The following is a 16,348-nucleotide window of genomic DNA, read 5'->3' as shown; positions in this document are numbered from 1 at the left end:
TCGTTAAAATCAAGCCCTAAATTCAAGAAATACTCTATTACATTTTTGTGTCCATGTTTCGCAGCCAGATGCAACACGCTATAATTTTCATAAGTCTTTGCGAATATATTTACCTTATTTTGAACTAAATATTCAATCGTTTCTAATTTACCCCCTTTTGAAGCCCAATGAAGCGGTGTCCATTTTTTACTGCTGGGCTCCTCAATGCTCATTCCAATAGAAATAAAAAATTCTATTATTTCAGTTTGTCCTATTATAGCAGCGATATGAATAGCTTTTCCATAATCACTGCATTCAACGTGAATATCAGCATGTTTATCAAAAAGATACTGAACCATTTCAAGAAAACCTTCTCGAGAAGCATAGTGTAAGCACGTCCAATGGTATTTCGTATTTAATTCATTAACATCACATCCTTTATTGATATAAAACTCAACTGTTTGCGTATGCCCATTGTTAGCCGCCACATGAATAGGCTTTTCGCCACCATTACTTCTGCCGTTGACGTCAGCACCATTATTAATTAACAGTTCAATAACTCCTATATGGCCGCATCGCGAAGCATAATGCAATGGAGTCCAGCCATAATCATCATCTCGGGCATTTATTTTTAATCCAAGGGTGAGGAAATATTCTACAGCATTAACATTGCCCGATTTGACTGCTAAATGTAACGAAGACTCACCATATTTGTTTTTGGCATTTATATTAGCTCCATTTTCAATAAGATCGTGAATTAAATTCAGATGCCCGTTTAATGCTGCAAAATGTAGAGGCGTACAGAAATTTTCCCCGACAGCTTGAACATTGGAACCACTATGAAGAAGGAAATTTAGTACATCTCTGTGTCCATATTTTGAAGAAAGATGAATTGCTTGATTACCATCTTCATCAGCAGCATGAATGTTGGCTTTATGTTTCAAAAGCACCTCAACTGTTTCAAGCTTTCCCTCAGATGCAGCTAAATGTAATGAGGTGTTACAGAATTTATTAGTTGTGTCAACACCTGCTCCTTTAAGTAAAAAATAATCTACAACTTTTTCACAACCATATTCTGATGCAATATGCATAGGTTTCGTACCTGTACCAAATTGCTCTGCATGGATATTAGCACCATTATCAACTAGATATTCCACAATATCCACATCATTGTTCACAGCTGCATAGTGCAACAATGTCCAACCAATTTCATCAGTTTCATTCGCATCACCACCTTCACTGAAAAAAAATTCTAGAATGTTCCTGCGACCACATCTGAATGCAAAATGGCAGTATTTCGATCCTATACCATTTCCTCCAGCACTCGCATTTGCCCCATTTCTGATTAAAATCTTTACAATTTCTAAATGCCCTTTTTCTGCTGCGTAGTGTAAGGGTTTGCGCCCCTGTTTATCAGTTTCACTAACGCAAACTCCTTTTGTTATAAGCAATTCAATTATATCACATCGGCCAAAATAAGATGCTATGTGTATCATCTTGCTGCAACGATTTTCGACTATGATTGCATTAGTATCAAGGCCTTCTTCTAACAGGCGTTCAAACTCATCAAGCGTACCGTGTTTAATGATAAACATTGCTTCTTGTATGACAACATCACAGAACTTACGTTTGTTTTCCATTTTGAAAGAAAAGTCGGTAAAATTTTCACTCGTTATATTGTGCAAATTATTCGGTAATAGTATGCAAATTTGATTTCAATTGTCAACATATCTAAAAACAGAACCATCACTAATGGAAATGCGCCATTTTTTTTCTATTCGGTATATTCCTTTTTAAGTTGGTGTGATTAAGCCATGGGTTATATTTTCAAGAAATATTTTTTAACAAATTTTCTGTTTCTGAAAAAAAAAAGAAAAAACTATTAGTAAAGGAAATTTTTTTATCATCTTTAAAAAGAGTATGACTGTAGTATATCGAAATGTGTTTAGTTCTTATTTAACAGTATGCATAAAACTAAAAAAAAGTAAACAAATGAAACAGAGCACATTGGAAACCTTTCCTTTCAGTAAAATGCAAATTTGATTTAAATTGTAATCATATCTAAAATCAGAGCCAACACTAATGGAAATGCGCCATTTTTTTCCTATTCGGTATACTCCTTTTTAAGTTAGTAATTATGCGGGTCATATTTTCAAGAAATATTTTTCCAACAAATTTTTATTTTCTGTAAAAAAAAAGGAAAACTATTAGTAAAGAAACATTTTTTACCTTCTTTAAAAAGAGTATCACTGCAGTATATTGAAATGTGTTTAGTTCTTATTTAACAGTATGCATAAAACTCAAAAGAAAATAAACAAATAAAACTGAGCACACTGGAAACCTTTCCTTTTGTTGTCAAATTTTCACAATGCTATTCTAATGGTTTAAGCGTCACACAAAAATATGGTAATTAAGCTGAATAGATGATATTTTAAGATCCAAAATCAGACCTAAAATCGTACTCTCTGTAAATTAAGATACTGTTTTTCTGCGGATTTAGATCATAGATTCAAGATCCTAAAATCATGGAGGTATCTGAAATCTACTTAATTTTATAAGTCAAGAAAGATTAAAGAAAGCCGCATATTTTCGATTTCCATCTATCAAGGACGATTGGACTGACTCAGCTTTATTTTGGAAGCATATAAGCATATTTATCCAAATCCTGGAAATTGCGATTGTGTATCTAATGTAAATGAGAATAACTCTCTTCCATAGAGATGCAAGTATGATTTTGTAAAGCTATAAAGACAGTTTAAAAATTAGTTAAGACAAGTTAGTTAAGTTAGTTGAAGACAAGTTTTAATCAATATTTACTTAAAGGTCATCATATGTAGTTTACGATGCACCGAGAATCTGATTTTTAATTATTTACTCAATTTTAAATCCTTTCGTGAAAAATTTTGATCCATAGAGACTACAGCACTGAAACGGGTGTTTTCGTGGTTTGAGAAGAATGAAGCTACAGCCATCTTGTTGTGAAAACTAAAACTCAAAAGCATTAGCATAAAACAGCAGCATTAAAGCAGGGTGAATTTTAAAGAAAACTCTAGAGTCATCGTTAATGATGTTCAAGCATGCAGTCAAAACCTGGGTAAAAGCTTTCAGATCACTGGTTCGACTGTTTGTTCAAAGAGTCACCATGACTGACAATTCAAGAGTGAAAATGTATTATTCAGGAAAAAAATTCAAAAATTTCTGATTTATGTAATGGAAGATTTTAGGAGAATTAGCGGGGGTCTATGTAGAAATGTTGGTTATTTGAAATACATTATTAACATGAAAAAATTCTTTCTCAATTTTTTCCGTTTTAAAATTTTAAGCATTTTACTTTATCAAATGTTTTTTGAACTATACAAATTTCATATTTTTTTTATTCCTTATGAATTTGCGGACATTATTTGTACTTTTACTTTCATTCTACTTCATATACGATGATTTTTTATACTAGAATCAAATTTACCAAACTTATCATAATTGCATACAAAATTTTTGAGATAATCATTATTAGAAATTTTATCGAGTGTTTCAGGCACACAGGAAAATTGAAAGGAAAAAAAAGTGCTGGAAAAAAAGTAGAGGACTTGGTAAATCTAATGCATAATGACAAGGTTTTATTGTAGTTTATAATAATTCTTTTTTTTTTTTTATAACTGAAGAAGTTTATGAATGTTAAGTGGCATTTTATAAATATTGAAAGATATTGCGTTTAAGAATAACATGCTGCATATTGTAGGATTAGTATAATAATGCTGTATATGGTACGATTCATTCTTTAAAGAAAATCGCTTCATGCGTCCAAATATTTAGGTTACATGGCTTTCTTTGGATAAAGAGGATTTACAAATAACATGCTATACATTACATTGCTAAACCTATTTTCGCAAATTCATCATAAATTATCGCTCAACCTGTTCCTTAATTACGATCACTATTATGATTTCCTTGTTTTTTTTTTCTCTCCTTAATTCACAATCTTATTTTATGATTCTCACCATTACTATATGTATTCTGATACGATACTCTTCTCTAAAACAAAGTTTATAAAGTCTAAGATACTGGAGTGGTGGTAACGAAACTTAAAAGATAAAATTTCCCACTTCATTAATGTAAATATTTGATTTCGAAATTGTTATTTTAAAGATAAAGCATAACATGAACATAAAATTCTTATAAAAATAATAATTATCATCCAAATGTAAAACAGTTTAATTGAAGATGAAAACTTTACTGGCTTTAAAAAAACGAAGATGGAAATAAAAGTCTATGTTTCAAGCGCTCAAAAATGAGAGTCTATTCTCAAAAATCGCCAGGCCTGAAGGAATTGGGACGTTAATTTCTGGATTCTCAAAAACAAAGCTGCTTTTAGTGTCATCGTTTTTTAAAATCAATAAAGTTTTTATCTTTTTCTTCCAGCTTCTTGAGATTATTCATTACATTATATTAAATTACTTCACGCGATATTAAAATAAGTTTTACGTAAGATAATGGCACAGGCTCTTAGAGTAAAAAAATAATAATTAGTCACGACTTTCAAAAAAAAAAATCAATGCAATGCAAGTTTTAGTTCTAGTCTTAAAAACACTTTAAAAACGTGAAAAAAATTCCACTTACAATTGAAATTTCAAAAGTAGAGTGTGTCACGAAATTTCCCCTATCACCAGAAATCTAAGTTAAATAGTTACCATTTCCATTCTGCTCGAAATTGAAAATGAATTTTTTAGCTATTGATTCCATAGTTTATTCTAGATTTATTTAAAGGTACACTTTAGGCGTGCTTCAACAGAGTTTGTTTTTACATCCTTATTTCCTTAAAATTATTAAATAATTTACCTGAACTAAGTAATTCAAGCTATATGATTTAATATAGTATATGATTTTTATGATTTTTATAATGATTTTTGACATAATGATTTTTATAGTATAATAAGTAAACGAGGTCACCAACGCATATCCTTCTCCTTGAACATATTAATAGAATCTATCAACAAATTAATAGAATAAGCTTAAATAGTTAAATTGATTCTCGTTTATTTTCATGCAATAATATGTACAGTTCAAATATATAATAGTTTAAATAGATTTCAATTCTTGAAATAACGAAACTATTGAGAAGGATCCTTGGATCAATATCATTCTTATCCTTTTATTACGAAATACAGGAAAAAAAATTTTATTCATAGTTCCTGTAAAATGTTAAAACTCTCACTGCGTTTTTTTCTTATCAAAATAGGTCCAAAATTGAGTATTTAATATACATATTTCAAATCAGATAATGATTCTGAAAAATATTAGGACTTTGGAAACTTTTTACGAATTTCAATTTCTTAGCTCTTTAACAAAATAGGGCATATTACACATAACAAATTATTATTTAATAATATCTTTCGCATTGTGCTAAAGTTAAAAAATAATTTTTTAATATTTTTTTTTCTTTAAAGAGCAGCTTTCTTAAAGTTAATGATGTAACACATAGTTTTAAACGTCAAAACAAAATTGCAATTCGAATTTGCTCATTCTCATTTTGAGTTGCTCTAATATGTATTTACTTTTCATAAATCAAACTAATAAGAAACATAAATAATTAATAGAAGCAGAAATAATAGAAATTATTAATAAATAATTTGTTTGTTCATTCTTAGAGAAGAGGGAGCACTTATTTGATACTATCTGTCAGACGCTCTCCACCCAGTAATTTTAATTAAAAAAATGTTCTTAGATTCTGTGCAACTAATTGACAATAGCTCTGAGACTTAAAAAAACTCACCAATTATTTAATACATTAAAAAAAGTAGATTATCACAGTTTTGGAGAAAAAAAATCTACACAGTAGCTCTAAAAAAGAAAGAAAAATATAAGAAAATCACTGAATAGTTTTGTGAGGAAATATAAAATATAATTTTAAAATTAGGAAGTTAGGACAACTATTATTATTACGTTAAAACTTAAATATGACAAATAATTTATATATTTTTTTTAAAAAAATCGTAGGAAGTTGGTACCTGGTTAAATATGATATTTTATTGAAATCTTTTTACTAAACTGTATATAAATTAGCAGACTACTTAAAAAGAAGCATCAAATTCAATAATTAAAATAAGAAAATTATATCGAATCAAAATAACGAAAAGTCATGAGAATGAAAATTACGCTAGGCTTGTCTTAAGCCAAGTTCCTTTAAGTTTATCAAGTTTAGGCATTAATCGCTTCATGTAATTATTTTTTTAAAATTGTTGTCATTACAACTAAAATTTCCAGTTTGTGGCTACCCTCAAGTTAGAGAGTCAAAAATCCTAAACACGTCAACAAAAAAAAATGTTTATTCAGAGAACGTGCATTTTGTGTTATCTCACAACTTATTTAACAGCTATCACTAATTAATTAGCATCTATGTTGTTACCCCAGAAACCATTATGATTGACACTTAGTACGCAAAAATCCAATCATTAGAACGAAAGTTATTCATTGTCACATCTTTTTTATTTTGTGCACTGTACACTTAGTGACACAAAGATTACTGAGCACTCGCTTTTTTATAGTTTTCCGGTTATCATAAAGCTGCCAACTTTTAAGAAGTTTTCTTGATATTTTATTTAAAGTCGTAGCAAAATTTATCTGATTGCATGTTTTTAATTAATGATTTAAATTTAAAATTATTTGTGTAAGCAATACGTTTATGAATAAATTAAACATATTTATGAAAGAAATGGTAATCCAACGATGGTGTATTTAGTTTTGGGTAAAATGAACAAAACATTTCTGCCCACAATTGTAATTCAAATGTAATCTTATATTTTGGAAAAATCATTTTCGGGAAGATTACAAGTTGGCAGATGTTAAATATTGCTTAACCAATGTCATTTCTATAATGAACTAAATTTAAGTGTGAAATAATTTCACTTACCTTGAGCAGGTTCTTTTGAAATATATTTTTATTAATAACATAGACGGCACGAAACACAAAGAAAAGGGTAGAAGATGTAACAACAAGAGTTCATGGGTCTCTGGTCCCGCGCAACATTCATCAGCGCCACCAGCGGAATATTTCTTAATTATCATTAAATTACAACAGCAGATGTGTAACAGCAAAAATTCCATATTTGTGATAAAGTATGCTTCTTAAACTACAAAAATTGAAGCTGGATTGTATTTCTTTTGCAGTATGCGGTGAACTACCGTTTTTTAATTTTATACAAAAAATGTTCGAAAGTTAGAACTATGAATAAAAAATGTGTCCGCAGACATTTTTAGGGATACTAATTCAATGAAGTAGCTAGGCTATCTACGTTAATCATGGGGTTTTAAAAAAAATATTTAAAAACTAAAGAAAGTGCAATAAACTCATAAACAGTACTGTCTATACCTAATTAAAAAACTTCATTTGCTTCAAAATTATACGAAATGAAAATAACAGTAGAGAAGTTTCAAGCGTTCAAAAATTGGCGCCCATTATCAAGACTTATCAGAAGTGAATGGGCAGGAACAAAGGTGATTTCAAAAATAAATTTTTTTTTTCTTATTCACGTCTGACAAATCTTGATAATTGGTGTCTATTTTTGAGTGCTTAAAACTTGTCAACTGTTCTTTTCACTTCGTATATTTTTGAAGCGAATGAAGTTTTTTTTTTTTTTTATCAAGTATGGTACAACCGCTTCAATTTCTTGGGATTCAATAAAGCATTGTATATAGTTTAATTTATAACAATGGCTAATGCAAAACCAGCACTAAGAATCCACTTTTCAAACATTTTTTATGAACCTACTGACTGAAATTGTTAAACGAGTTATAGGATCGAGGACCAATATTGCTCTTTGTGATCGATTTCCAAATTTCTGGTCTTAGGCTCAAATTGTTTTGGAGATTCAAGACAGCGTTTCAACTGAAGGACAGACAAAATCTATCTATATTATATAAAACGCTCATACGTACGTATGTATGTATCAATAAAACCGATGATATTTCTTTTCTCGCGCTGGCAACAGTTTTCATTTTTAATTGATTGGATTCGGCACGCAAGAGCACGTAGTGAGCAACCAGATAACAATAACCAGAGTGAGCATTATCAGGTTGCTCAATTCAGATTCATGCAAAAACATGACAATATTTAATTTAAACTCAATTAGGAATTAATTAATTAATTGAAGTGAGAATGCTTTAAAAGGCCGCTGTTGAATTGATATTTTTCTACTGGGAGCTACCTAAACGTCTAAAAGACGTTTAAGTGCTGTATTGAATGCATTGAATTTTTTTATATTTCGCGTTTGTTTATGCATTGAATTTTCACGCTTTAAAATGCAGAATATTAGTGAAGCAATATTTGATAATTTATTTTGCTAATATGTTTCTTATTTAGCTAATGTTTTGATTTTTTCACCATGTACAATCTAAATATCTAATATACTTTTTTTAAAAGCCAATAAGAACATTGGTAGAATTCTTCTACATAAGTGCAATACTATGTCTTTGATGATAAAATACTATGTCTTTGATGATAAAATACTATGTCTTTGATGATAATATCTTATGTCTTTGTGCTAGAACATTGTGTTCATTGGCGAGCGAGCGCAGCGAGTCATGGTTCACGGCGTGAACCACATAGGATTGCGTAGCAATTCTCGGGGGTTGGCGAGCGTGAGCGAGCAGGGGGCGGAGCCTCCTAGTTAGTTAGTAAACGCCGAAGAAAAGTTGAATAAGTAAAGTTTGAGTTTACCTCTTAAAACTCCAGAATAGTTTATACTAAGATTCTAAAAATTGAACAGGTAAAATTGAACATCGTAAACCCCTCATGCTAAAAATTCAGTTAGTTTGTTTAAGAGGAATGTTTGAAAAATGAATTTCTCAAATGAGTTTAGCATTAGACACATCAATAAATTAAACTTCACAAGTTTTATCAACTGTTTAAAACATAAGATGCTCGAAAGATCTCAGCAAGATTTTCCCCAAAAATAGTTTATTGCACGGTTTTCAATATTTAATTCTTTTTATTCGTTATGTCATTTAATCTAATGGATCAACGCGGAAAGTATGGTAGAGCTATGTCAACGAATTAATAGTTCAGAAATTTGTTTAGTTAGTTTCTGGTTGCGCTTTTAAAACTAAAACTAAACTAAATAGTTAATTGAAATAAAAAAATTAATAAATTATATTCTAAAGACCCGAGTTAATGGAGATGAAACTCTTCTAAGATTTGTAGAAAATCTCTGATGACACTATATGAACATATTGACATCATTGATAATTTTGCTCATTTGTTTTACTAGTATTGTTAATAGTTACTGTTTTAACAGATGCAAAATTCGCGAGTATAGGCATTTAGTGTGACTTATAGTACTGGAGTTTTTTTCTACTCCTTAAAGCTTAAATCCCGGAGAATCAAATGAAAAACAGAAACGTAAAAAAATTTCCAAGGTGTTTTTGACGCCAAAGATGATTATTTTTCGTAACAATGACCTACCGGTGTTATTGTAATGGATGTATTTTTAATCGGCACTAAATATATTTATATAGGTACAAAGTATTTTAAAAATAAATTTGGTGTCAATTAAAACTGCACCAATGCTGTGCATTTTTATTACAGATACTGTGGAAAAAATTTTATTAAGATCTCCTGAAGCTATCATTGCAGATAATTTCTTGAATGTGGTAAATTTAAAACGTCACGAGTTGACCTCGAGCCACAACATTGCCCCAGATTTGAATAAAGAGGATCTTTATTTTTATGGGATGAAATACTTAAAATGTGTTTTGCTGAATCTAATAACGCAAAGTTACAGGGAAGGCCAACGCATAATAAATACAAAAGATACTTAAATTAGATAAAAAGATAATAGATAAAAAGATACCTTTAGCTTTACTAATTGTTTCAGTATTTGTCTTTCAGTTTTGGGTATGATTTTGATGCAGTGATTTTTTTTCACTCCTTACGAGAAACGAGTATTCAGCTAGAAATAAATATAATATGGAATTATTTTAGCTTTGGCAATAGTGGTATTTTGTTTGTTACGTCATTGGCAATTGATTATTTACTATTTTTATTCCCTGTGAATAACTGGTATCCAACTATACTAGAATGCAAAGTTTCTTGACAATGACGTCACGGCTGGCGGAGGAAGAAGGAGAAATAAGTTCAGTCGTTATATAGAAGAAATATAACTAAATAAAGATACCATTCCGCGATGCGCCGCTCATAAATTTGAAAATATATAAAATTTTAAGAAAATTATAGCAAATTAACGCTATATATGTGTGGGTTAAGATAACTTATCATATTTCTATTGTGAAATGCATAATTTACCTCGAAATACAGACATCGCGCCGGGAACTATTTTCTTCGTTTGCCCTCAGCATATTTCTCCATTGTCAAGAAACATTGCAGTTTAGTATAGTAAAAATAGATAATCAATAATATTAGCTTTGCTATATGATGCACAAAGCTGAAAAGCACTTATTGGAGTAACTACTGAAGCTAAAAGGAATTTAATTTTTTAATTTCCAGGTATTTAATTCTATTATGTTTAGCAAAACAAGCACATTCTAATGAAATCTCCGAAAATGATGCTATTAGTCGAAGCCAAATCAAGATGTTAAAAATTAAATCACGAAAAAGGAAATTTTCCCCCCATTATTCTTGCTTTTTAGTACGCAATTTAGTTTTTCAACTTCTATTGACCGTAAAACTAACCACGAAAAAAGAATTTTTTTCCCATTATTTTTGCTTCTTAATACACAATTTAGTTTTTCAACTTCTATTGACCATTGATTTTAAATTGTTTAGTTTTCTAGAAATTCGCTAATTAGATTAATGCACTTCTAGAAGATCACAGATACCCACAATGTCATCTAAATCGTCAGCGCCAGCTGATCGTTTATAGGCTAAATGACGTGTTAAAGTTTAACTAAGTTTCTCCCCATAGGTTAGAATGTTAATTAACTTGAAGTTAATTAAATACAGCTCCTTGTCACACATCGAAATTGCTAAAAAATAATTGTTTCTAGTCTATGCATTTTACTTAACTTAGATTTATTTGCTTGTATATTTTATTGTAACAGTTATAAAATTTTGTTTTTTGTACCTGGCAACTTCGATGCATAGTTTATGTTCTACATAACTTCGAGTCTATCTTTGTGCTAAGTAAAAAATATATAGTGAAAGAATTGAAGTATTTGCGAAAGAACATAGAATGTCTCACTTAATAAAATTGATACTTGAACGGCTTGGCTTCTTCGAAATAGAAAGGAAAGAATAGGCGCTAATTTAAATGCCACGTTTCAACAACCAATCAGGATTGAGATACCCACATAACGTCATTTACAGGTATCCCATTACGTAACAGTAAACAGAACAAACACATGGTTCAAATACTAAATAGATGCAGTAGTCATTACGTGCCTTCTAAGCTTAATCCTTGGGCTCACAAGACATACTGAATAGAAAAATACTTTATCAAGTAACTGATTATTAAAGAACATTCTAAAAATTCAGTTTTTGATTAAACCTATAAGTTAGACAATTTTGTGTTGTCTTTTAAATATTTGAAAAAAATAACAGAATTGCATACCCGCACTTCAAGAAGATCACGGATGCCCACACATAACCTATGACGTCAGCGCACGCTGATCGTCTATAAACAAAATGGCCTGTAAAAGTTAAGTTTCTCCACATAAGTTAGATGGTAATTTACGTGATGTTAATTAAATAGAGAGCTGAATCACACATCAAATTTGTTGAAATAGAACTCTTTATCTTTTACGTCTTTTACTTAACTTTGCTTTGTATTTTATTGTAATCGTGATACATTTTTGCTTTGAGTACCTGATAATTTCGATTAATTAATTAGTTTAAGTTCTACATGACTTTGTATATAGAATTATACACTTAAGACAATTTATACTTGACGGGCTTGGCTTATTTAAACTGTCATAAAAATCCTTATTGGTTCTATTGGAATGTAGAAAAAAATAAGCATCAAATATTTTGAAATACTGTAGCATGAAAAACCACTACAATTACTCAATTCCCACTCACTAGTATATAAGATATGTAAACTACAATTTCTCCTGATCTTACTTTTGATAGATGATTGTTAGCCTAGCCATATAATACAATGTTGATTCTCGAAGTTTCAATTGATAGTTATTACATACATATGTGTAAATGCGAATGCAAATAAATTTTTAACCATTATAATGCTACATTAAAGAAATATTTTCGAAAACTAATTTCAACACTAAATTGGAAAACCATATTTATATTTCAAGTAAAGTCAATGTTAAAAACGAATTTGATAAACACAAATGCTTACACTTTAATTTTGATCTAAATATGAGAAGATCTTTTTCTTATTCTTATCAGTTCAATACCGTAAACTTACCTCAGCTAAATAAATATACAAGGGAGAACGAAATTTCAGAAGCGTACATTGCGAAGATCTTTAGTGGCTCGAACGTTAGATTTCGCGGAACAAACAAAGACATGCTAAAAATGAAACATTACTCAAGTCAACGCGAAAACAAAATTCCTTAAGAAAATTTTTTTCGAAAAATAAATTCAATGTGTGCACCAGCAGTTTAAACTCTCTCTCGTTCGTAAAAGGTTATTATTTGTGTTTCATGGATAGAACTCCGGTTTTAAGGAGCGCATTAATCAATAATCGCACTACTTATTTCAATTTATTCTCGTGACGAATTACTTTATTGTACATACATTTGCAGGCTTGTGTGCTCAACTTAGGCTTATAAGCCTCTGTCAAGTAGGACAGATGGAATAATTCAGAGAAGGACATCACAAAGAATACATCCAGGGTTACGACGGGAATCGAACCTGCTACCTCCACGCTTTGCACAGCGTTTGGCCGGTGATACCGCTCGGTCAGGGAGGCCCCCTCGTGAATAAACGATACACGATCCATTTAAGAGCTTTTTGCGTCATAAATGCGCTTATAGCTTATATAGTAGGGAAAAAATGCTTGGTTATTAACTTAGAATGTCAAAAAAGAAGAGTTTGCCATTAACCAAGGTAAAGAAAAATCCAACAAGGTGAAGTCGTGATCGAAAGGTTGATTTTGGGGGTTTACAAAGTAAACATTTTAAGATAATGTCATAAGTAGCTACAGATGCACGAGAGCCCGCATCCCCTCCGCAGAGGATCAAAATTGTGATGGCATGTCTTCGGATCATCCTCCGGGATGTTTCCCAGACCGTCGCCAATAGCCCATTGTGCAGCTCTACTTCGACGTAAATTAACAACAACAGCGAAAGCTACATGTATTAATTGATCAGATAACCAAATGAAATAGCTCAGTAGGAAATCTCCAATAAAGAATAGTGAATCCCATCCTGAAAACGGGAAGAGAAAATCACTTTAGCATCTCTATTTATTTATTTCTCGTCTGATAACGTTGATATTTGAGCTACATAACTAGGCAATATTGATCCGTTTATTGACATTGATATATTTATTGTTATACATATGCAGGTTTGTGTGCCATTTACAAAGTAACGTATGTAATTCATTGTCATGTTTAACAGGTAGGTACTCTAAAATACGTCGCACTAGAGCTGCACAATGGGCTATTAGAGACTGTCTGGAAAATATCCCTGAGGATGATCCGAAGACATGGCATCACAATTTTGTGAGGCCGATTACTCAATTTAGACATTGGTTTGAAGGTGAAGGACATTTTCTCCAGCTACTTATACCTATTGTACTGCTCAGCAACAAAACACAGGACTGTCGATTCCGCAGATTTTGAGAGCACGCATATCACGTGTACTCGTTGGGTCTCAACGGAGTCGAGAATCGAACCACCGGTTCCTCCGGATCCGAGTCAGATTATCGAACTACTGGGCTACCATGACCTTCAATTTAAACAACAGAGAGCACAAGTTAGAGAAGGACATCGCCAAGATAAGTCTAGAGTTATGATGGAATTCAAAACCGTCAGTGTTATACCCTTGTGGTTATAGCATAGTTATTAATAACTCTATATAACATATTTATTTAAGAATAATACACAAATAATTAAAAGAATATGAAAGCGATACCATAAGCGTGTGTTGTTATTCATGTATAAAACACATGTATAAATGTATAAAACACATCCAAGTTTGTATAAAACATATCATGTTTTATACAAACATGCATAAAACACATCCAAGTTTGAGCAGCATTACATAAGCCGAGAGGCACAAAAACAAATTCGTACAATCCGAAATTTTTAATTATTGTCGGTTTATGTTTTCCGGGTGAATGGGATTGTGATGATAGGATCTTTGGATATGAAGTTTTGTAAAAATGGTCTTGACTTGTATAAAACTTGTTATATGCGGAATGGAATAACGGTCGGGGTTTGCTTGCTTATTAAGAACGTGATAATCACCCTTTTGACGTCAAGGATTCGTGTCTTTTTTGTCAGAGTGCGACGAGAACTCAAATTTGATTTGAAAGGCACAATAATGCCCTGATCAAGAATGTTTTGGAATTTTTCTTTGGCAGCCGTTTCCTGCTCTTGATTTAAGTTATGGCGGCGAGCATGTACTGGATGACCAGTAGTTTGAATATGATGAATTGTATTGTGCTTTATTTTTTAACTGAATGCCCGAAGATCACGTCTTAAATCTCGTTATATCAGGAAATTCACTTAAAATATATTTTCTGAAATCAGGGTATCGGACTAAGTTTTAATTTGTAAATCTTGTTTTGCAAAACTTTCACCTTTTGTTGACAATTTTGCATCGGGATCTATAAGACGTTTATTTTTAATATCGGTGATTAATCCGAAATGATTGAGAAAATCAAAAACCAATGATTGCGGCGCTTACGTCTGGGGTGACAAAATTCCATAGGAAAGATAGTCTTAAATTTACATCAAGAAGTTTTTGCCCATAGGTTTTTATCTTTGAATCATTAGAGGCGAAAAGTTCAAGTTTGATGGGCTTAGTGAGAATATTTGGTTTAGGAATAATACTAATGTTACACCGGAATCAATAAAGTAACGAGATTTCTCAACATCCGCGACTTTGTTAGGGATCTCAGCCAAATTATTTAATTTTTCGGACGAAATAGATAAATCTGTGATGGTAAACGTTGCAATCATAAGTTAAGATACTCATCCTGTAACTGACCACCCAACAGTTGTTTTCTACCCGCTCACTTAGTTGTTGCCATTCCACTTTTTACAAAATGTTTCGAATCATATTATGAATAACCAGGGTTGGCAAGGGTTAGGACAGAATGGATTAATCCACGGTTTAAACCGTCCTGTCCAAAACCCTTTTACTCAAATTATGTCACAATTTTGTCTGAATTATTAGATATTGTCTAATAACATATTGATAATTAAATACTAATAACATATTGATAATGACAAGAACTAATAACATATTGATAATTAAATATACTAGAGAATATTTGTTTTTAGAAGTATTATGTTTTATTAATATTGTTTGACTCTTCAATACCTTTTACCAAAGTTAAAGTTTTTGGACACTTTAAGACAGTTTTACCCAGTTTAGGACAGTTTTACCCAGTTTAAGACAGTAAAACCCACGTGTCCTGTCCAAAACCAGTTTAGGACGTCTAAAACCCCAACCCTGTGAATAACCACGCCCTATCCCCACTGGCAGGCTTGAGCGTTCTAAAGATTCATTTTAACTATCTGGAACTAGTTTTACGAGCTTCCGTTAACGTAACGTAACGCAAAAGCTCTCTAATATGCCAATTTTGGTACCTGATTTGTACATTTATCACTTGTGTCTACGTAGCACAATGCATACCCAATCTTTCTGGACATTAACATTTGAAATGTACAGAACGCAAAATAAAAAAGTGAACTCCATGAATGACTTATGATCAATCGGATTATTGCGTTCTAGGACTTTTATGTTAGCAGTTTTAAGGTCTAAAGTAAAATACGTTAATTAATCAGTCCAGATGATATTTTAAATTACGAAATCAGACACAAAAACGTACCTTCTCTAAATAAACATGCCTTTCATGCAATAAATTCGGAATTACTACCCACAAATTTGGGGGGTTAGCTGCATTCTGAAAAAATATGGTTCTAATAGTTTCGGCAAAGCAGATGAACTGCTAAAGTTAATTTTACTTTTTTCGTATTTTACTAAGCCACGAAAATTTTTTAAGTGAATCAAAAACATTTTACACACATTTATAAAAATCGTCTATAGAAAGATAATTTTTTACAAAATAAAGTTTTTAATAATTAATGATTATTTTATTTAACAATTCGAATTTTTTTTTAATCTTATGTTATTTATACTTTTAATATTTATAAATATTGCAGTCTTAAATGACAAAACTTTAATTTTGACGAATAGTTTCTGAGTCAGCAGATTTCAAAAAAGTCGT

The 16,348-nt window shown here is 31.1% G+C and overlaps 1 protein-coding gene and 1 long non-coding RNA gene across 2 annotated transcripts in view; both read right to left on the bottom strand.

Moving 5' to 3' along the window:
- Positions 1–5: 5 nt before the first annotated feature.
- Positions 6–16,348, bottom strand: part of LOC107454407 (serine/threonine-protein phosphatase 6 regulatory ankyrin repeat subunit B) — a gene marked incomplete at its 3' end in the record, with an annotated part of 33,797 nt that continues 17,454 nt past the window's right edge. The window contains exon 3 of the mRNA XM_071179214.1: positions 6–1,694. Within this exon, the coding sequence (XP_071035315.1) occupies positions 6–1,694 (1,689 nt within the window). The remainder of the gene's footprint in view (positions 1,695–16,348) is intronic.
- Positions 1,987–12,634, bottom strand: LOC122270163 (uncharacterized). The gene is made up of 3 exons (XR_011636425.1): positions 12,351–12,634; positions 9,822–9,920; positions 1,987–2,164 (listed from the first exon to the last, which is right to left on the bottom strand). It is a non-coding gene; the product is annotated as an uncharacterized lncRNA (long non-coding RNA).

The sequence above is a fragment of the Parasteatoda tepidariorum genome, chromosome 3 (assembly GCF_043381705.1).
Source record: "Parasteatoda tepidariorum isolate YZ-2023 chromosome 3, CAS_Ptep_4.0, whole genome shotgun sequence".
Classification (NCBI taxonomy): domain Eukaryota; kingdom Metazoa; phylum Arthropoda; class Arachnida; order Araneae; family Theridiidae; genus Parasteatoda; species Parasteatoda tepidariorum.
Note: the sequence above shows the minus strand (reverse complement) of the source record. Positions and strands in the feature narration are given on the sequence as shown.